The sequence below is a fragment of the Orcinus orca genome, chromosome 14 (assembly GCF_937001465.1).
Source record: "Orcinus orca chromosome 14, mOrcOrc1.1, whole genome shotgun sequence".
Taxonomy (NCBI): Eukaryota; Metazoa; Chordata; class Mammalia; order Artiodactyla; family Delphinidae; genus Orcinus; species Orcinus orca.
The window spans coordinates 8,147,664-8,169,819 of NC_064572.1; the positions used below are offsets into that span (position 1 = coordinate 8,147,664).

A 22,156-nucleotide genomic window follows, 5' to 3' on the forward strand; every position below is an offset into this window, starting at 1 on the left:
GGAGGAACACACGAAGGCCGTGAAGCGGTGGCCCGGGCGGCAGGTGGTGCGGGCGGGATGCGCGGGCCCTGGCGTGGTGGCGCTGAGGGCCGTCCAGGCAGCAGCCACGCACAGAGGAAGGTGGAAAGAGGAGACGGTCGGGCGGGCAGACACAGGGGAAGAGTCGGTGCCTGTGGGTGCCAGGGGCTGAGCCGGGCCCCTGGGCCGCCAGCATTGGGGGGCAGGCCGCGGAGGAGGGGCTCACAGGGAGGCGTCGGGGGGATGGGGGGGAGGGCACCCGGAAGAGGAGGGAGGGCTCAGGAAGGCCCAACAGCCCAGCTGGAAAGCAGTGACCGGGGGGGACACCCGAGGACGCTGGTGACTCCTCCAAGGCCATGGGGCTCGACGCAGAACTGAAACAGAAATTCTGTTTCTAACTACACGTTATTTAAAATCCGGTCTAAAGGACGATTTCGACCTTCACACACACAACTGTCCTCTCCTCACGCAGCTTATTCAGTATTTCTGGACAGATATCCACACTCAAATGTAGACACACTATGCACTTGCCGCCTCTTTTCTGCTGGGTCACGAGTCACCACAAGCCAAGTGGCTTACACAACACCCGCTGGCACTCTGGCTCTGCAGGGCACCGTCAAGGTTCTGCTCAGGGTACTTCGGGGCCGCAATCAATCAGCATCGCTGGCTGTGTGCGCCCCGTCCCCTGCTGGCACGAGCCGGGGGGGCTCTCAGCTCCTAGAGGCCCCTGCCCTCTCCCCCCAGGGGCCCCTGCATCCTCAGAGCCGGCAGTGGAGACTCTCCCTTGGGTTGAATCCCTCCTGTGCTGCAAGTCCCTTCGCCAAGGAGAGCCCTGTTCCTTTTAAAGCTCCCCTCGTTAGGTCAGGTCCACCTGGGATCATCTCCTTTTTAAAGTCAGCGGGTTTAGGACCATAATTATACCCACAAAATCAAATTCCCGCCACAGCAACACCTAGATCAGCATTTGAGTGAAGAGCTGGGGCCATTACACAGGGGCAGGAATCTGTGGGCGTCTTCGATTCCGCCTGCCACCCACGGGGGCACAGCGTTTCAACAGCCGCGTGCCTATGCACCTGACGGACCCAAACACCACGGCTGATGAAGGCAACGCTCCCCCATCTCAGTAATAAACCCAGCAGGGTGCTGATGATGTCATAAAGTTGTTGATGTAAAAGTAAAGTGGATGATGTCAACTTTATTCCCTGAAAATAGACTGATTCCATGTACAACGTACGGAGACCAGCAGTGAGACCTCCCTACCCAAACACCCCACACGGTGAGGGTTTGGGAGTGTTCATCACTGCTGGGAACGCTGCCTTGGTACAATCTTTGTGTGCGCGTGCGCGTGTGCATGTGTGTGTGTGTGTGTGTGTGTGTGTGTGCGCGTGTGTGTGCGTGCGCGTGTGCAGGCGTGCGTGCGTGTGTGCATGTAGATACGTTGACTATACCCTTAAATGGCTATTTTTATATGTTGCAAGTATAGATAATTTGAGATTTTTGTTTTGGATGCTAAACACTCAAGCCAATTTAATAAAAAAGACAAACTAAATATAATTATAGAAGAGCCCCCCCATCAGGGTTACCCAAGCATAGGCCCACGTGGAACTCGTATCTACTCCCGAGACAGCCCCACCTCAGTTAGCGCTTGTTAATATGCACTGCATTAAGCCCACACCTGGAGGTGATGACAGCCTCTTCGCTGGGATAACACATTTCTCCAAAAGCCATGACGTGTGGTGGTGTTACAGGACCATCTCAGATGACTTAGCTTCGTATGCCCACACAGGCAAGTCTGAACACTGGCGTTTCCCCAGATTCCAGCCAGTCCCTTCCCAAGGAGTAGACACTCAGCTGCTGCATCAGGAGAAGGGGAGAGGTATGGGGTCAGACGTCTCCCTGTTCCTATTAGGAAATCTGGAAGAAGCCTGAGGCCAAAAAGTGGCACCAATAGGAGTCCAAGGAGGGTCTTGAATTATGGCACTCGTACTAGAAGGTAAGGTGAGTTTATCTTTAAAGTGAATATAGGGCTTCCCTGGTGGCGCAGTGTTTGAGAGTCCGCCTGCCGATGCAGGGGACACGGGTTCGTGCCCCAGTCCGGGAAGATCCCACATGCCGCGGAGCGGCTGGGCCCGTGAGCCATGGCCGCTGAGCCTGCGCGTCCCGAGCCTGTGCTCCGCAACGGGAGAGGCCACAACAGTGAGAGGCCCGCGTACCGCAAATAACAATAATAATAATAAAGTGAATATAAAATGGGATCTAAATAGGGACTTCCCTGGCGGTCCGGTGGTTAAGCCTTCGCCTTCCAATGCAGGGGGCGCGAGTTCGATCCCCGGTCGGGGAGCTAAGATCCCACATGCCTCGGGGCCAAAAATACCAAAACATAAAACAGAAGCAGTATTGTAACAAATTCAATAAAGACTTTAAAAATGGTCCACGTCAAAAAGTCTTTAAAAAAATATATATATGATCTACAAAAATAGTAACCTCAAAAGTCCCAGCTGAGGGGCACGGTTTCCAATGAAGTGTTAAACTGGGCAGTCAAAAGGCTACACAAGGACTCAACCTGCCTGACCAGCGCCGCTGGGTCAGCCTGGTCCAGCTCCCACTGGTCTGGGTTTGCTTTGACTGAATAACTTTAGCTGGTCCAAGATGTGAACCTGTACCCCTGAGTTGGATGAATGAATCTATGACTCTATGAAAAAAGTCATAAGCTCCCATGGAATCTTACCCCAACTACACGCCATTGCTCCAACTGCTGAAGACAGGCGGCCGATCGTGTGCAGATTTGAAAGCCCGCCTTAGACAATCCCATCACACCCCGACAGAGGCAGCCCCACTGAGCACCCCCACACACCCATACACCGCGCTGGCGGCCAAGGAAACGCCACACACCTAAATGTGTAATTGCTGCCTCGTTGGCTTTTCAAACTTTCTCTCTCTCCGTCCACGCACGCAGAGAGCACCGTCACTGTACAACAGCCCCTCCTCCAGCAGGGAGGGGCACGGGGGGGGCTCCCATCACTGCGTGAAATGGAATGTGCGGTTGAGACCGTTCCCCTCTGAGCTACAAGCTCGTTTGACAAGTGTCGTTAGGGCAGAAAAATGCATCTTTCAGTTGCCAAGCTTTTCACTTTTCCTGCAAAAAAGTTCTTCTTCCTCCTAGGATTTATTAACTTTTTCATATACAGATTCAGAAAGAGAAGGAAGAACATTTATTGATATATGATATCATACGGCATTACATTTGCCGCAGGATGTTATTACTAATGTTGTGTATTTTTTATTGACATCGTAACAGAAAGAATCTTAGGAAACATGGAGTACAGTGGTAATGCCTTGGGAGATGCCTGCACCACGTGACTGTCTATCTTAGCCCTACTTCTGAAATGCCCCAAGACCTCGCGAGGTGGGACCTAGTTCATCACCGCCTCCCCCAAAAGAACACTGGTGACAGCTGCCATCACGGATGGACTCAAGGGTCATGAAGATGCACCAGCTGACGCCTCCACTAAGCTGTCCCTGGGCTTTGCTGGTCTTGACCACTGGCCCTACTTCTCTCGCAGAACAGACGAGAATCGGGCTTTTCCATGGCTGGTGGAGGGCATACCTGGGGACGGGGAAGTCATTCGTCGGGGACTACGGTGCACAGAGCAGGTGTAGGCTGTAATCCCAGCAGTGGGGCAACAGCACAGGAGTGCAGGGGCCGCACTCATGGAAACCACGCGGAACAAGCACGTGGAGATGGGTGGGGCTGTCACCCATGCGGGGGGACGGCCACGCGTGAGAGCCATCAGGTTTAAAGGATGCTCACTCCTCTCGCGAGGAACGGAGTCTGCCACCAGGAGACGATGAGGGCAGAAGCCCTGGATTCGATGGGCAAAGCCTCTGCCATTTAGCGGCTTATGTGATTTGGGGCCAGTTACTTAATTGCTCTGAGCCTTGATTTCCTCATTTGTAAGGATAGTACTACTCTCTGCACCTCGCAAGGCCACTGTCTTTACGTGCAAGTCGTGTGCACAGAAGTGATTTTTTTTTTTTTATGGCAAAGCTCCATATCTGTGCTGTAGCCTCGAGATACATGGGGCTGTTTTAATTTAAATTAGCTGAAATTAAGTACAATGAAAAACTCAATTCCTCAGTCACACTGGTCAGGTACGCAGCAGTCACATGTGGCTAGTGGCTGCCATGGTGGAGCCCACGGGTACAGGACGTTCCATCCTCACTGAAGGTTCCACTGGACATGCTGCCTTACGCCATCCTTGGCTCACCAGCCTGGTTTTCCAGCAAAGTCTCCATGCCATCACCTTGTGGATGGTTTTTACTACCAGTGTTTTCTCAGGTCACCTCTCGCCACGACCACGGCCAGGAAGGGCTTGTGCACTGAGACCGTTCTCTACCCCGTCTTCTCCAGCACCTTCGGTACTACAGGCCCTTACAAGAACCTTGCTTTGTTTTATCCCAAAGCTCAAATAATCGGTGAGTCCGTCTTTCAAAATGACGGATTGCGGAGGAAACTCTAATTCGAAAAGATACATGCACCCCAATGTTCAGAGCAGCTCTACTTACAACAGCCAAGACATGGAAACAACCTAAATGTCCATCGACAGATGAATGGATAAAGAAGAGGTTGTACCTATATACAATGGAACACTACTCAGGGACTTCCCTGGTGGTGCAGTGGTTGAGAATCTGCCTGCTAATGCAGGGGACACGGGTTCGAGCCCTGGTCCGGGAAGATCCCACGTGCCGCGGAACAACTAAGCCTGTGCACCACAACTACTGAGCCTGTGCTCTAGAGCCCACGAGCCACAACTACTGAGACCGCGAGCCACAACTACTGAAGCCTGCACGCCTAGAGCCCACGCTCTGCAACAAGAGAAGCCACAGCAATGAGAAGCCCACGCACCGCAACGAAGAGCAGCCCCCGCTCGCCACAACTGGAGAAAGCCCGCGCGCAGCAACGAACACCCAATGCAGCCAAAAATAAATAAATAAATTTTTAAAAAAAGAATGCTTTCTTAAAAAAGAAAAAAAAGAAATACTACTCAGCCATAAAGAAGAATGAAGTAATGCCATTTGCAGCAACATGGATGGACCTAGAGATTATCATACTAAGTGAAGTAAGTCAGATAGAGAAAGACAAATATCATATGATGTTGCTTATATATGGAATCTAAAAAAATGATACAAATGAACTTATTTACAAAATAGAAAGAGACTCACAGACATAGAAAACAAACTTATGGTTACCAAAGGGGAAAGAGGGGGAGGGATAAATTATACACACTACTATATATAAAATAGATAAACAACAGGGACCAACTGTATATAGCACAGGGAGCTACATTCAGTATATTGTAATAAACCATAACAGAAAAGATTATGAAAAAGAATAGATATATAATGGAATCACTTTGCTGTGCTAACACAACATTGTAAATCAACCAACTATACTTCAATAAAAAACAACAACGGATTGGAGGAGAAGGTGGCTCTGCACCCCTCACATGAGTGTAGCTCCTTGGGGAGAGGGCCAGGGTTTCATCTGATCCAGTTAGTGCCTGACGCACCTACACGGCACCTACATCCTTTACTGTCTCTCCTTCCCTATACGGTAAGAAGGGCTGGGCAAACTAAACCGTTCCACAGCATGAGGAAGGGATTAGCGCTCAGCCACTTGCTCAAGGACACTCAGGTCTGTGACAGATGTCCTGTGCCCCGGCCAGTTCCATCCTGGGACATAGCCAATTCAACCTGGACAGGATTGAAGCCAGCATCCCGGCCACTGCACAAGTAAACAGATGGGTATATGCGCTGCCCAGGTTTTGATTCCACAAGCAGAATTCACTCTTGTTAATTAATTCCATTCTGAGCCTCATTTTTCAAGCTAATCCGGTTAGTTTTAGGTCAGGAGCAATTCACTAGTACACAAAAAAATTAAAAGTCAAGTAAGAAAAAAAAAACCTTCAGTGCAAAATCCTCAAGTTCTTTCAATATAAAAAGCATGTCTCAAAATAAGGGAGATCAGTGACAATTTGAGGCTAGAACATCAATCACACAACAATCAAGTTGGGTAAGAAACAGAGACTTGGTTTTTGTCTAAAGGGAGAAAAGTTATCTCCCTGGGACAGACCATACTCTAGTGGTCCAGAGGGTGGGCTCCGGGGTGGGGAAGGCTGGGTTTAACCCCAGGTCTGTCCCTTTAGGCTGAGACTTCGGACGAGGTAGCGAGTCTCTCTGGGCTTTGGCTTCCTTACCGTGAAACAGAGGCAGGAGCACCCCTACCTCCCAAGATGGCTGTGAACAGGAAATGAGCAATGCACGTAGAGTGCTTAGTTGTGGAGCCTGGCCCGCGGCAAGCGCTCCACGGATGCAAACTGTCATGTTCTGAACTGCAGAAGCAGCTCATAATCTACTGATTAGACTGAAGGGAGGAAAAGGCTCCCAGAGCAGCTGGTCCAGCCACACCAAGTGTGCGGCCCCTCACAGATGCTCCCAGGGTCTCCTGGACACCCCCGGTGATGTGCACGGGGTCAGGCGGCAGGGTCCCCTGGCCTGGGGGCTCCATTTGGCTTCCGGCTTCTGAAGCCCAGTGTCTCTGGTGTAGGTGCACTCACTGAGCGGTAGGACCGCGCTCGCCATTTAGAACGGCTCTGCCCCCGCTCGGCACCCAGCACTCAACCCTCTAGAGACTGTCCAGTTGTCCTCTGCAGGCAGAGCACCGGCCCCTAACTAAAGCTCCCGCACGGGCCTCCCAGGCCTCTGCTCTGTGCCCCGCTCTGCCCGGTGCTCTCCCAGCCGCCACCTCCGGCTCGGGGACCCTGGGTCTCACACTGCAGAGGCAGGCAGCCTATTTCAACACATTCAGATGGGAGAATTCGGCGCTTTTGACCATACCAGCTTTTTTTTTTTTCATTAGTAGACTCTTTTCTTTCTTCCCCAAAGAGTCTCAGGGCTGCACATAACCACCGTAGGTCAACACAGCATTAACTAAACTGTGCTCGTTTTCCCCACTTTATTCTCAATCCTTCTGACATGGTAGAGACAGAACAGTCTCTACAGAGACAGTTTCCTCCTGTGCCCATGGAAGGGTCACAGGCTTCCAAGGTGAGTGACCTCAGTGTCGCCGACTAAGAACCCACGGACGCCCGGTGACACGGCTTCCCCTGACACTGGACACGCCCTCTTCTGTGCAAACCCCTCCTTGCACCCCTCAGCTCACTGGGAGCCATGGACGAGGGCACAGGCGGGGACCTCAGCTCACAGGCGGCACGGGCCGGAGGACCTGCTGGGGTCGGGCAGCTCTCGGCAGGCCTGTGACTCACCGAGAACATTCTCTCCGGTGTACCACATGCCTCTGATCTGGAAACGGCAGCGGTTTTGCAAAAAGAAGGCATCAGCCGCGGTCTCAGAGCACAGAGTTTTGTACCCGAGGAGCAAGCGCGTCTCGGGATGGTCAGAGCCTCACGTCACCAGTGATTCCCCCACCTGCTCGTTCCACTGCCGTCCAAACCTGGGGTCACAAAGCCTAAAGATCCTCCAGGGGACCCGCGACAAGTACTCCAGGCCGTGGGCGCCTCCGTCAGCCTCGAGGATTCTGCACTGTGGACAGAAACGCCGCGGATCACCTGATTCTCCTGAAATGGACACGTCAAAGGCGAGTCACAGAAACACTCCGATCGGTGTCAAAGACGCCCGCCCGTGTTTGAAAAAAGATACTGCATGGGCACGCACTGGCCCCGAGCCGGGTCACCGGGTGTCTCCTCTCCCTCCCTGAAGGGGTCCTGGGAGTGGAGACCGCGGAGTAGGGGGCCGGCCAGCCCTGTGGCTCACATCCCTGCCTCCATCTATCATCGCCTGGAGATCTGGGGTAAATGACTCAATCTCTTCGGTTTTCCCAGGTGTAAAGTAAGGACAGCAAGACGCCTGTCAAGGTTGCGTCCTCTCAGTGGCCATGCTCAGGGCTGGCCTGTGGCGAGTGACACTGGCTCTCACCTGTCAACCTCAATCCCTGCCTGCACGGTCCACCTTGCCCTCTGGGGCACCCGGGAGCCTTTCTTAGCCCCACAGGCGCCACCCTACAGCCTCACAACATTCCACACACCCCTCACACACAGGTCACACTGTACTCAGGGATATTTTTTAACTTACTTTTTTATTGAAATGTAGTTGACTTACAGTGTTGTGTTCATTTCTGCTGTACAGCACAGTGACTCAGTTACACACATATAGACATTCTTGTTCATATTCTTTTCCACGATGGTTTATCACAGGATACTGAATATGGTTCCCTGTGCTCTACAGTAGGACCCTGTTGTTTACCCATTCTATATGTAACAGTTTGTACCTGCTGACCCCAAACTCCCAATCCTTCCCTCTCCCACCCTCCCTCCCCCTTGGCAACCACAAGTCTGGTCCCTGTGTCTGTGAGTCTGTTTCTGTTTCATAGATGACGTCAGTTGTGTCATACTTTAGACTCCACAAATAAGTGATATCATATGGTATCTGTCTTTCTCTGTCTGACTTACTTCACTTAGTATGATAATCTCTAGGCCCATCCCTGTTGCTGCAGATGGCATTATTTCACTCTTTTTTATGGCTGAGTAGTATTCCATTGTATCTATTACTCGTGAATATTTTTCATACTTCCATCTCTCCTATGAGGGAGGCCATTAGGGCTCCATTCACTTCTGGGTCTTCAGTGCTGAGCACAACGCTAATCCCATAAAGTGTGGTTAGAAAACAACCTGCACTTAGGTTTGCCTTTGTAGACGTCTTGTTTTCCCATCTATTTTGTAAACTCCTTGATTATAGGGATGTCTCTGACTTCAGAAGAAAAAAAAAAAAAAGGCTGGCAAGCCCCTTAGGCTCTAGAGAGGGAAGGCTGAAGAAGCCGTGGTCCCTGCCCTCTAGGAAGCCAGGGAGCCTCAGACACAAACAGGCTGTGTGAGTTAGGTGGTAGCGGAAATCCCTCTGCAGTGGAACCAACGGGATGGAGACAGAGATACAGAGAGAGGTCTATCCATCTATCCATCTAGCAAGAGATAGAGGTATTTATTTCAAGAAATTGATTGTGTGATTACGGAGGTTCGTTAAGTCCAAAATCTGCACGACAGCCTGGCAGGCTGGAGACCCAGGGCAGAGCTGCAGTTCGTATCCAAAGGCCGTCTGCTGGCAGAACTGCCTCTCCTTTCAGTGAGGTCAGGCTTTTTCTACTTAGGCCTTCAACTGATTGGATGAGGCCCACCCACACGAGGGAGGGCACTCTGCTTTACTCAAAGTCCACTGATCTAAATGTTGTCACCTAAAAATACCTCCCCTGGGACATCCAGAATAGTGTTCGACCAAATATCTGGGTGCTGTGGCCCAGCCAAATTGGCACGAAACTACCCATCACGCCCTCCAAGCCCTGCTAACGTCAGAGGGTAAAGCCAGAAAGGCCGGGTCAGAAAAGAGGTGAAGCAGAGCAGGCATTCACGGGCACCCTGCAACCGCCCCCTTCCCCTCCCCCCGGCACCAGAGCCACCTGACAACAGACTGCCCGAGAACACTACACGTGACTGCAAGCACCTCTCCTGCACGGAACGCAGACGGCCCGCGCTGGGACCAAAGGCCGAGCACATACCCTGTCCCGGCCACTCACCTGCCCGTAACTAGGAGTCCCAAAGGCACAGCAGGGAGAGCAGCCTGACCAGGGGGAGTGGGACCAGAGTTGAACGTTCAACCAGACCAGGGTGCCAGGTGACCCCGCCTCCGAGCTCCGGAAGCATCTATAGTGTATCCGGAGGATGCCTTTGCTCGGGGGGAATTCACGCTTTCTGTGTGATCGTGTATCATCCCACGGCTAAGAGAGATGCTCCCAGCTGTTGGGGATGATGAAAAAGTTCTGGAAATGGATCGTGATGACAGTTGCACAACACTGTGATGTATTTAATGCCACTTAAAGGTAAATTCCACGTTACGTACATTTCACCACAATAAGAAAAAAAAAGATACGCTCCTTCAGGATAGGCCCACAAGATACAATACAAATTTCATCCCTCAAAGTCCTCGAATGAGTTTGCCAGATTACCTCAGACTCGTGGCCCCAGTCCTACAGGCAGCAGTCTCCTCCCCAGGGCAGTGTGGCTGGCCTCATTTGATTGTTCCTCGGCCCTGAGCACTGCAGGCTGCCATCGTCACATGCTGATTCGGTATTCAGCGTTCGGTGCAGGGGGAGACCCCAAGGTAGACACCTTGGACCCGAGGGCTTTTGTGGTGAGTAGGCCTGCAGGGAAGCTCTACAAGCGCCAAGTGGGGGACCGGCCCCACCACAGTCAAGGCCTCTCATACAAGATTCTGGAAGGAGGGCTGGAGGAGAGAGCTGAGGACAGACGAGGCAGCACCACCTCATCACATGGGACAGCATCTCCACGCGGGTGTGACTCTCTCTGCAGTGACTGCACCTCCTCTGATGGCTTCTTCCTTCTGGAAGAAATCCCTCCCTCCCTCTTGCACCCCCAGAAGTGAAACACATTAACTCCTTCATTTTCAGGGCGACACAGTTCACCTCTTCTCCCACACACCTCCCTACCGTCTCCTCACGGGTTAGATCACCCAGGACTCTTAACCACTTTCATCTGATTCTGAGATTCCCCTGCAGATGAATTCAAGAGTAGAGAACCTATAAAAGTACTGAAAATACCGGGGTTCCTCTGGACACCCTTCCCGGTAGCAGCAGTGTCTGTCGAACTGTGGGTTTTCCTTCCTCGCTCGGGTGCCCTTAGAGGAAGCACTCGCAGCTTCTGAGGCTGGAGCTCCTGGTCAGCTCTCACAATGACCTTTACTGGGACCATTTGAGAAACCACGACCCAATCTGGAATGTTTTTTTCCTCACTTAAACCTTGATCTAGAATCTTTCAAGCGGAGCTAGTCCCCAATGCGGCCCTACCTCAGAAGCATGCAGTCCAGTCAGCAAACCTTACAGTCTTGGCCGAATGACACTATAAAGCCAAAGCCAGGCCATGAGTCTCCTGGAATCCACTGTCCCTTCCAGGTATCAGCTGTGTCCATGACAGGGTAACAGGAGGAAAGTCATCTGGTCAGCTTTGCAGACCCTAACTGGCAGGCCCCGGGGCAATTCTGTTACTGTGTCACACACAACAGCAAAGCCTCAGTGGCCCGCGATCACTTTTATGAGTTCATGGTTTCAGGACTCGGCGATCCAGCTGGGACATCTGCCCATGGTCAGGGTGGAGAGGACCATGCACACGCCCTTTCCAACCCCTTCATGCGCCACGTCTGCCGGCCTCCCATCGGCCAGCCTCAGACCTGCTACCGGCGGGAGGGCAGCAGGGGGCGAAGGGCCACTTGGGCAGCAGGATGGCCACAGCCTCTTTAGTCTCAGCAACCGGGATCCTCCAGTGGAAAGTTATTTAGAAGAAGAATTTATTTGACAAACTTAAATGAAGAAAATGGGCTTGTGTACACCGTCCCACAGGTGATGTTAAAAAAGAGAAGAATCACAGACCCTTGCAGTAGAAGGGGCCTCACTGATTAAGGCCCCCCATCCCTTCACTCTACAGCTAAGGACACTAAGATCCAGGACAATTTGGAAGCTGGCTTAGTTCACACAGGAAGTAGCAGAGCTGGGCTTGTAGCTGGCCCCCAGGACTGAGGAGGGGGTCCCTAAACATCAGCAGCGCTGAGCCAACTCATCTGGGAAACGGGTGTGCACACCACTGCCCCCTGTACCTCAAGGCTGGTGTGAGAACAGAGGAGATGCAGGTGTGAAAGCTCGGGGGTGGGAGGCTCCCCCTGCCCCTCGCCCCATGGCTGGATCTGCCTGGGCCACTGCCTAGCCAGGATTAGGGTCTGGGGGACCAAGACAAGGGCCAGGATGCTAAAAGGACAACCGTCCTCAGGCCGCGTGGGTCCTTCTCAGACAGAGGTGTCCCTCCCTGCTTTGCTGCCACCACAAACACCTTCATCTCGACCAACGAACCGGGGAGGCCACGGAAGTCCTCGCTCCACCTGCCACGGGACAGCCTGCAGTCAAGGGTAGGTACCCCTTCAGCACCTGCGTGCACGGGGCTTCCAGTCACCCCGGCCTCGGCGGAGGCCAGACTGCTTGGGACCGGGAGCTGCCAGCTTCCATCCTGACTTCTAAATTCAAACCCTCAAGCTGCACAAAGCTTCCTAGGATCAGAGAGTTTTAGAAATAAAAGGAAATTTCAAGGTACCATCTGAACCTTTTATCTGACAGATGGGGATTTTATAGGTTTCACAGAAACTAGGAGGAACCCGCACAGAGAGGAAGAGAGAGAAAGAGAGAGAGAGAGAGAGAGAGAGAGGCCTTGCAGGTAATGGTCGTGACTCCTCGCTACTCGTCAAGTTTACAGTAAAAAGGAAGTGGTGGGCTTCCCTGGTGGCGCAGTGGCTGAGAGTCCGCCTGCCGATGCAGGGGACATGGGTTCATGCCCCGGTCCGGGAAGATCCCACATGCCACGGAGCGGATGGGCCCGTGAGCCATGGCCGCTGAGCCTGCGCGTCCGGAGCCTGTGCTCCGCCAACGGGAGAGGCCACAGCAGGGAGAGGCCCGCGTACCGCAAAAAAAAAAAAAAAAAAAAAAAAAAAAAAAAAAAGGAAGTGGTGCCAGATGCGCACATTCCTTCAGAACCCGCACAGGCAGAGCCCTGGGAAGGCAGAGCCATGACTTTGTACCCCGGTGCCTGGCACGACGCTGCAGGCCACAGCACTCAGCAGTAAGTATTTATTCAAAGGATGACTGAATGTCATATATATACAGTGAAACAGGCTCCCCTGTCCCCAGGGCAGTGTCACTGCAAGATACTATAGCGATGGCAGGGGTTGTGTGGGGAGGGAGGGCCCAGGCTGTACGTCCAGAGTGTTTCCCGCTCTGGGGTGGGTCTGTCTAGCAACAGCCTGAAGCCTGTGCGTGAGCCCAGCTGGAGAGCCTGGGCCCAGCCCGACCTGAAGCCCCCCGGCCTGCGGGGCAGGGCGGGCTGCTGCTTGGGGCACATGCACCTTCCTTGCCGCGGCTCGAGCACGTGCGGCACGGAGATGCTCAGCTGAACCTCCCTATGAATCCTTCCCTGGCTCGGGGGAGGGGGGAGGAGGTGTGCAAAGCCCCTGCGCCTTGGGCCTGGGGCTGCAGCCGGGCAGGGCAGTGAGGGCCGCCGAGTGGCCTGAGCGGCAGGGCGGGAGGAACCAGCCCAGCCGGGGTCCGCTTCGCCAGCCCCATCTCTTCTTTCCGTGCGCCCCGCACCCTGCAGCTCCGGCAGCTCGGCGGCATCTGACACTGTTCCCGCAGCAGAGCTCGGCCACCTCTGCAGGGCAGAGCCAGGGAGCAGGCAGCCAGGCAGGCTCAGAGGGCCGGGCTCCTGATGCCGTTGCAGGCCTCTGAAGAAGGTGTCCTTAGGACAGAGCCCCGGCGGGGTCTGGGGGGTGTTTCTGGGGCGTCACACGGCGCGCTCTCGAGAGCCATGGCAGCGACCTCTGTGCCCAGCGTTCTGGTGAAGCCTCTGGCTGACACTGTAAGGGCCTGAGCCCTGATCGGTGTTTACGGCTGTTGTTTAACCCCAGGGGCCGGAGTGGGCAGGAAGAACGTGCAGCGGACAGCGCCAGCTAGCCCCGTGTCCCAGCAAGGAAGAGAGCAGCACAGCCCAGCCTAAGCTGCAGCATCTAGTGAGGCGCAGTGAAAAGGGTAAGTGGGCAAGTTCACCGGTTACCAAATCCTCCCTCGGCCTCCAGGGCCGGCCCAGGGCTCACCTGGATGATGAAGCCAGTGGAAGAGCACTGCCGGACCCAGAGGCTGAATTTCCGCTTTTTCCTCTTCCGCAGCTCCCGCTCTGTGCACGTGGCAATGAACACAGGGTCCTCATCAATCAGGGGTTCGTGTAGCACCTGCCGGGAAAGAAAAAGCAGAGATTCTCATGGAAGGCAGCGTGAGCGCAGGGTGGGTCTTCAGGTCTGGGCTCAAATCTAGTCTCTGCCTTTGACCAGCTGTGTGACCTTGGCTAAGTTACTTTACCTCTCTGATCCTGAGTCCCCTTGAGTCTCCTCGAGTCTCCTCATTTGTCTATACCAGTGTTTGGGGGAGGATTAAATGAGAAACTGGCACTTAGCAGGTATTTAGTAAATGGAAATCATCATGACAGTTGTTATTATTGGCCTAAGGTCCTCAGTCCAAACTCTCACTTGGGAGAGGGACCTCCAGCAGGGGTCCTGACTTCCAGCTGGACATGCCTGGTGGGGACACCCACTTCCTTTCAAGGAAGACCTTTCCACTGATGGACGCTCCAACCGTTCACTGACGCAAAGGTGACCTTCATCTAACCTAAACCTACTGACCCAACTTCACACGATTCCTTAGGTTCTTTAGGTTTTCCGGACAGCTCTCATGCTGGCCCATGACCTTCTTTTTCCCAGGCTAAACATTCTCTTTTTAAAAACTCTTCCTGAAATGACCCAGTTCCCTCATTGCCACGACCGAGCCTCTGGCTCTCCTCTGGGTCATCACGTCCTTTCTGACGTGGGACTCCCCAGGCAATTTTTAAACTTACTTCACCTATTTCCACTTCTACATGGCACGGTGACAGGACTTTTTCAATGACAAGACAATAAAGTAAAAAGAAATGGCATAAAAACAGGTTCCAGGGGTTCCCCAAGTTTTGTTTCTTCAAGCTAAAGCTTTTGGGGGGACTTCTGGGTAAATTTTAGGAAGCTGCTACACTTCCCTTCCAATCCAACTTCAAGCTTCCTTACGGATTGGTGCGTACATGTGTGGTTCACTGAAATGAAGAATGCTGGAAGTACTATGATTCCAAGAACTCTTCACAAAATTCCAGATCGGGGCTGGCCCACTGCCCGCTGTGAATGAAGTTTTCCCAGAACCCGCCGTGCCCCTCACTGACGTGCTGTCAGTGGCTGCTTTTGGGCTACAAGGTCCCAACACAGACCACACGGCCCCCAAAGTCTAATACCTGGCCACTGACAGAAAAAGCGTGCCAATGCCCGCTCTCCATCAGGGCCTTTCAACTTGAATGAACAAACTAGTCACCTGGGAATCTTATGAAACGTGGGTTCTGTTTCGGAAAGCTTGGGGCAGGGCCTGAGTTTCTGCATTCCCAGCGAGCTCCCAGGTGATGTCAGAAAGTGGTCTGACGAGGGCAGAACAGGGGATAACACTGACCGAGTGTGAGATGGACAGTGGCTTTCCACTCTCCCATCAATGTTACCTCGAATTCCACTTAATAAATAATGGCCCTGCAGTGTTGGGTCTTAGGTGTGCATACCAGCCCCTCCAGTGCTCTGTTGCTGGAAGCGGGGGGCCTTAAGCCCGGCCTCCCCTGCCTTGAGCTCACGAAGGAGAGGCTGGAGAGGCTGACCTCGTGCCCGGTTCCGTGCGGCTCCCCAGACCTTCAAAGCCCATGCGGAACCACTGCAGCAGGATGGCCACGTCCCACACACGGAGGGGCGGGCGGGTGGAGTGGGGAGTGAGGAAGATGCGGCCCTCTCTCTGCTCTCCAGAAAGCCAACGTCCTCTACTCCACCTGCACTTATCACAGAATCCCGTTCAAGTTTCTATTTAATCACATGCTTCACCGAAGCAAAAGAGCCAGCAGGAACGCCTGGCCTTCCATGGCTTCTCCTCTTTTCTACCCTCATTACAGGCATGTGGAACGGGTCACAGCTGAGCGCAGCATGGGGTAGGTCGCTCTCCAGAGCTCCGAAAACTGCCCCCTCCTCTGCCAGGCTGTCGTCGGCCAGCACTGCTGTCGCCCAGCTGTGTGTTCTGAGTCCCTCCCGGGTATGACGAGCTCAGGCTGGGGGGGCAGTGGTTATGCAGGGGAGACACGGCAGCCATGTATTGACTTCCGCAATCCCTCCCCCAACCCTCCTTTAACTAATCTGCCCCCGGGCTTGAGGAGACGCAGCATCTCCCCATTTGGTAGCTGTGTATAAACACTCGTGCCTGGGCGCACCCCACTGCTGGGGTTACTGATGGAGTCTGGAGACTGTAAGCTCATCCCAAAGGGTCCCATTTGCTGGAATAAAAAGGCTCCAGAGACTGCAGGGCAGAGGGTGCCGTGTGCCGTGTGCCCAGGTGCGGTGTGTGCGTGGCGGCGATGCAGGGCTGTTCCCCGGAGCCTGGAGCGGAGTCTGCTGGGGGATGGGACGGGGACTGTTCCCACTGGTCTCAACAGGCAGAGTGAAGACCGGTCAATGGAGCCCTGAGGCCTCGGGGTGGAGGACTGCCACTTGAAAACACACCTTCTCCTCGGATGGAATGTTCCAGAGCCAACAGGGATTTCAGAAAAGGAGAAGCTGGAAAGCCAGGAAACCTTGAGGGTTTCCTTTATTTTACTTAACGAAGACGTATATGACCCTGATGTTTCTATGTATAAGAACGAGGCAGCCTCTGCGGCAGCGAGGCAGAGAGGCTAAGGGCGTGCGCGTGTGTGCCCAGAGCCGCCGCTCGACGGCCCGCGTTGGCGGGACCGCCAGCCCACAGGAAGGCCTGAGCATGCTCCAGTCCACGCTGCACTTTCTGGTCTCACGTGCTTTGGCTGGCCCTCCTCACGCAGAGCTGGCTCAATGGGGCCCAGAGTCGGGAGGAAGAGGAAATTCCAGGTGATGACCAGTGCGCTGGAAAGCCAGTCCCAGGGACTCGGACTTCCCCTCTGCCTCGTGTTCCTGTCTGGTGGGTGGACTCTACTGGGTACTGTTTGCCCCCCAGACCCCCTTTCCATCTTCCTACCCTGCACTGTGTCCTGGTGGCCAACCTCTTATAAACCGCACACCCCAGGGCCCTGCCCCCAGCGCCTGGCTTGTGTGGCCACGAGGGAGGGATGAACAAGAGATGCGAGCCCTGTCTGCCTGCCCACGCCGTCGCCACAGGCTCACGGCGGCTTCCCGCTGCTGCCAGCCCAGGTGTTCGCCACCCTGGTGATGCCCCTAAACCCTGACTGTCCACAGTCCCTGCTTCCAATTCTCTGCAACTGCCCTTCTGGAACATAGCATTTGTTTCCTGCTGGGATCCTGACCGACATTTAGAGCGCGGGATGGAAAATGGCAGCAACAAGAGCACATAAGTTTGCAAATACAAAGGTAAAAATAAAAATTAAATACAAAGTAAAATTTTAAAAAGAAAAAGCGAAGTGGGGGGAACAAAAAAACCCAACGTGAGCAGAGAGCCGCGAGCCCTTCCCCAGACTAAATCTCACGTCAGCCCCTCTTTTCTCGTCTCAACAACTGGACGCAAAGAAAAGACGTGGGCGGCAAGAATAAAGTGACCGTCCCTCGAGGGTCTCCCCTCGCACCCATCTGAGCCGTACGACGCAGGAGGGCAGAGCTGCCGCCCCAGACGCCTGCCCCCCTCACGGCACCCATGCCTGGGGTTGGGAAGGGGTGAGCCCACACAGCTCAGAATTCGCTAGTGGGTGCTGCAGTGTGCCCACCGGCTAAATGGACCCAGGGGACACACACAGAGGCATGGCGATCGCCCGGGACGCAGGTCTCAGGTGTCTGATGCTGCAGTTCCGGGGCCGGCACACGGCAGGCACACACAGACATGGGTGTAATCACGGGTACAGCTCGTCTAGGGGCTGGAAGGACCTGGGCAGACTTATCTTTAGGCTGTTGAATATCAATCATCCAGGGAGTTGCTTGCTCGACTCTGGGAAGATGCTTAGTCTTAGTGAGCTCACAGCCCTCCAGCAGCTCTTCAAATGTCTGATGCCAAGGATGGCCAGAATGTTGGTTTTTCCCCTTGCATCCCAGCTGGTCTGGCTCATTTTCAACCAAGCAAATATTCAGTGACACACACAAAAAAGCCACGCCCAGCCCTGAACTTGGTCCTGCAGGGCCTGTTATAAGGCAGGGCGTGTGTCCCCAAAGACCCCACCTCCTGGTAAGAAGGAAGGTGAGTGACAAGACACAACGGCATTCGTTGCCCTATAAATAGTTGGGGGTTCGGGAAGCCTGGAGTCACACGGGGTCCTGGAGATGGGAAACCTGCAAAGCCAGAGAGGAGGGAACACCTCCCAGGAGTCAGAAGGCGCGTCACAGACACCTGGAGACCCTCATGAGCCGGCACATTCACAGGACAGCAGAGCAGAGGCAGGAGGACCGTGCAGGGACCGCGGACCTGACACAGGACGTTATCTTCCCCACAGAAACCCTGTGCTTTCCAGCTGTGCGGAGAGGGTGAGACAGGGAATTAGGAGAGGATCTCAAAGAGAACAGCGGAAAGAACTTGGGGCTCGTGACGAAGGCCTTTAAGGAAAAGCACAAGGAAAAGTAGTTGGGTGGGTGGGTCTTTAAATGTACAAACAAAAGAGGAGTAAGATTCTGTCTCCGTATGGAACAGGTCAAAAGGAACTGGGCTCACGTGGGCCAAGAACCTCCTGATGTTGTCCTTAGAGAAATTTCTAGAAAGAGCCACCTCCTCAGTTTCCCGACCCGCAGAGCAACTTTGAGGACGATTCTGAGACTGTCTCACCACAGCCCAATGCGATTGCCTCAGCCAACCAGAAGGCCAGGGCTCGGGAGCTGAGACACACACAGCCTCCATTTAGGAAGCGAGGAAGGTGAGGGGCCGTAACAGTCAGGGCCGGGGCTCTGTCACCTCCAGTCCAAAGGCGCCCCGCGCCAGGGGACCTCAGCACCTGAGCCACTCCGACGGCCTGAGGACGGCTGCAACCCCAGGTTCGTTCCCTTCACCCCCTAGAAGGCCTCTCGCCTCCTTTCACCACCAGCAGATGAGCACGTACTCGGAGGATACAAGAAAATTAACATTACCCTGAGCAAACCATCATTTACAAAGAAAGTGTAATTAAAGAAGACGGAGGGGCTTCCCTGGTGGCGCAGTGGTTGAGAGTCCGCCTGCCGATGCAGGGGACGCGGGTTCGCCGGGAAGATCCCACATGCCGCGGAGCGGCTGGGCCCGTGAGCCATGGCCGCCGAGCCTGCGCATCCGGAGCCTGTGCTCTGCAACGGGAGAGGCCACAGCAGTGAGAGGCCCGTGTACCGCAAAAAAAAAAAAAAAGAGAGAAGGGAAACTGCATCTCGGAGCAAAACGCTGAATGTGGGTTGGAGCTGTTCCTCCATCAGCTCTCTCTGATTGGATGGGGATGGATGGGCTGGTGGCCTGGGGGACGAGCAGGGATACCCCGGAGGTGACCTCGGGGTCAAGGCAGGATGGGAGGGTGCCAAGGGCACCACCCACCGTTTCCCCAAACCACTGCCACCCCTGAAGGCCCGGCCCTGGCTGGCGGCCTCACCTGGGTTTGGGAAGGCCTGAAGGCGGCGTCGAAGCCATTCTGCAGGGAGTCCAGGAAGGGCTGGACCTTGTAGAGGCCGTGTGTGGTCTGGCTGGAGCGGAAGGCCACGACGTGGAAGTACTTGAGGATCTTCTCGAAGCGGGCCTGGCTCATGACCAAGGCAAGGCTGCGGTTGCTGTAGAAGCCGCCGCTCCAGATGCTGAGGACGGACTCGCAGTGGGAGGTGCTGGTGGAGATCACGTAGCCCAGGAACGCCTTCATCTCCGGCAGCGTCACGTCCACCCAGGCGCCGTCGCTCCCGAACCGCTCCTGGAACTTCTTGGCGTACAGGTTGGTCTGCACCACCATGTTCTTGAGGACGTTGTCAGGGACGAAAAGCTGGAAGAAGTCCACGGCACTGGCGCTGGGCGGCATCTTCCGGATGGGACCTGGACAGGCAGGCCAAGCGCCACTGCTACAGCCACTGGGTCCCCTCGAGGCCTCCGCCCGAGCGCCACCTTCCCTCCCGACTCCCTCCAGGGAGGAGCCCGAACACACGCCCCGAAGTGTCCTGCTCTCCACCCCTCCCCCGACAGGACACGCCGCCCCGCTTCCCCACTGCGCCCTGCCCTCGGCCCCGCCTCAGACCAGAAACACCATTGGAGAGAAAGGCCCGCGGGGTAGGAGGGTGGAGGGCCCCCACCAGAGACACAGCGAATTCGGAACAGAGGAGCTCGGCGTGGCGCTCTGGCTCTCGTCTCCTTGTAAGTTAAGGTGACTTTGGAAATAAGAATCCTTTCACCACTCGGGGCCCGAAAGATTCCGTTCAAGCGAGACGGCAACCTATTAGGTACTGTCTGGGTGGTGACTCTTAATTTATTAGTAAATAAATCTGAAGGGTCTTGTTTAGATAATTTCACCAATGCAATGAAAACCTCACAGTTTTTTACAAATGCAAGGACAGCCTTTTGAAACACACACACACACACACACACACACACACACACACACATCCTTAAAGAGACATGGCTTTCAACTCCATGTAAGGCAGGCTAACAGTACGTAGAGACTTGAAGGGGACAAGCTTTGCTTCTACTGCATCCTCATAGTGACTTCTAATAAAAGCTGTGCACGTTCTTTGCAAGCTTAAACTCACCCCCAGCCCACCCCCAACTTTCCTCTACGACTGAATTAGGCAGTCTCTGAAACACAACTTTTCTACAGCAAAATTAAGACTGACAGTGTACATGAGGCATCCCAGGTCTTAAACGCAGATGGACAGATCTGGGACGAGCAACCCTAAATTTACTGCTCGCTAACTGCATGGCCTTGGATAGATTTCTTCATCTCTCCCGTTCATAAAGTGGGCACAGTAATAGCTGCTTTGCCAGGCTGTCGTGTGGGGCAGGCTGAACGAGGGACGCAGGGGATGCCCCGCGCACAGTGCCTGGCCCTACGGAGGTACCTACAACTGGGTAACCTTTACTGAGACGTTATCCACAGAAATCCACTGACGGCGGGCTGCGGGCTTTAGAATGCTCTAACTGCCCTCATTTTACAGAAGAAGAAACCAAGGCCCAGAGAGCAAAGTGGCCACCATATTCTCTCTCACCAGTCGTTTCTTGGAAGGGCTCCAGGCGGTCCTGGTGCCAGGGCACCGCCCTGGCTGACCTGACAATGAGGCCGGGAAGGCGGCTCCACGGCCGCCCTGACTGAAATCATTTTATTTCCGCGAACCTTGCAGTAGGTGAAGCCATAAATTATTCAGGGGTAGCTTTCAAAAAGGAGGAAACCCAGCATTTTAATGGCTACATCATGCTGAGTAAGCAGAATGAAATGTTCTCTTCCGAAAGTTATGTTTAAAGTCATTTTGCCTCTCAGACCATTTCAAAATGAATTCACACAGGGACCTGGCCAACCGCTTAATGAAGAAACCGGGAAGTAGCTGATACCCTCTTATAAACTCACACAGCCGTCTCCCTCCCCTCCCTCCTCACGGCCACCCACCCCATCGTGTCACCACGCCGCTCCTTCAAGGCCCCATCGCCACCACCCACCTGGCTCCCTTGGCCTCCAGGGGATCAAACCCAGGATGTGGCAGCAGGCCTGCAGACCGGGGGGCCCCGACAGTCGCTCAGAGACTCCCCAGCCCACCGCATGCGAGGAAACCCTAACCCCCCTTCTCAGCAGCGGCTACAAAAGCAGATGTGCTGTTTGGAAAGGGGACGGTCACTCGAGGGTGGCAGGGAATCACCATTCAGTGAAAAACCTCGTGGTGACCCTGGGAACAGAAAGGAGTGCGACCGGTATTCCCTCCCCAGACGTTCTCGATGGGGTGAGGGGAGCAGGCCACGGAGAGTGACCCAGTGATGTCAGGCTGGGGAAGGCTGTGCCCACGAGGGGACCCGGAGTCCAGGGCCTGGGGACAGGGTCCGGGAGGCTCCCTGAAGGGGCCACGCGAGCTGGGCTTCATGGGTGGAAAGTCATCAGCCCGTGGGGCGGGGCTGCAGACGTTGCAGAGTATTTCGGGCAGAGAGAACATCTCGTGCAAAGGCCCCGGGAGGAGGGTAAGCGGCTCGAGGCGTCGAGGGGCACGGGACCTGGGCTGGCACCGGGGCCGAGCCAGTGAAGCACCGTGAGCACGACGGACCACACCTCAGGGGGTCCTCGCTGCCGCAGAGTGGGGGAGGTCTGGGCAGCTCCTGAAGTCACTGAGACCCGGCGGGGACCCAACGGAGCGGGAAGCGTGGCCACGGCCCATCCCTGTGCTTCTCGGGCTCCTCCCCTGGTCCCCCTGCAGGTGTGCTGGGCACGGGCACGCACTACAGGCGAGGGGGCAGCGGGGGCGGCCTGAGCCCGGGAGCCTCCATGCA

At 54.6% G+C, this 22,156-nt stretch overlaps 1 protein-coding gene across 3 annotated transcripts in view; it reads right to left on the minus strand.

Annotated features, from left to right (window-relative positions):
• Window positions 1–22,156, minus strand: part of PGBD5 (piggyBac transposable element derived 5) — a 111,997-nt gene that overhangs the window by 38,880 nt on the left and 50,961 nt on the right. For all 3 annotated transcript variants that reach the window (XM_049696981.1, XM_033408882.2, XM_033408881.2), the window contains exons 2-3: window positions 19,305–19,732; window positions 13,789–13,923 (exon numbers count right to left, since the gene is read on the minus strand). In XM_049696981.1, the coding sequence (XP_049552938.1) occupies window positions 13,789–13,923; window positions 19,305–19,732 (563 nt within the window). The remainder of the gene's footprint in view (window positions 1–13,788; window positions 13,924–19,304; window positions 19,733–22,156) is intronic.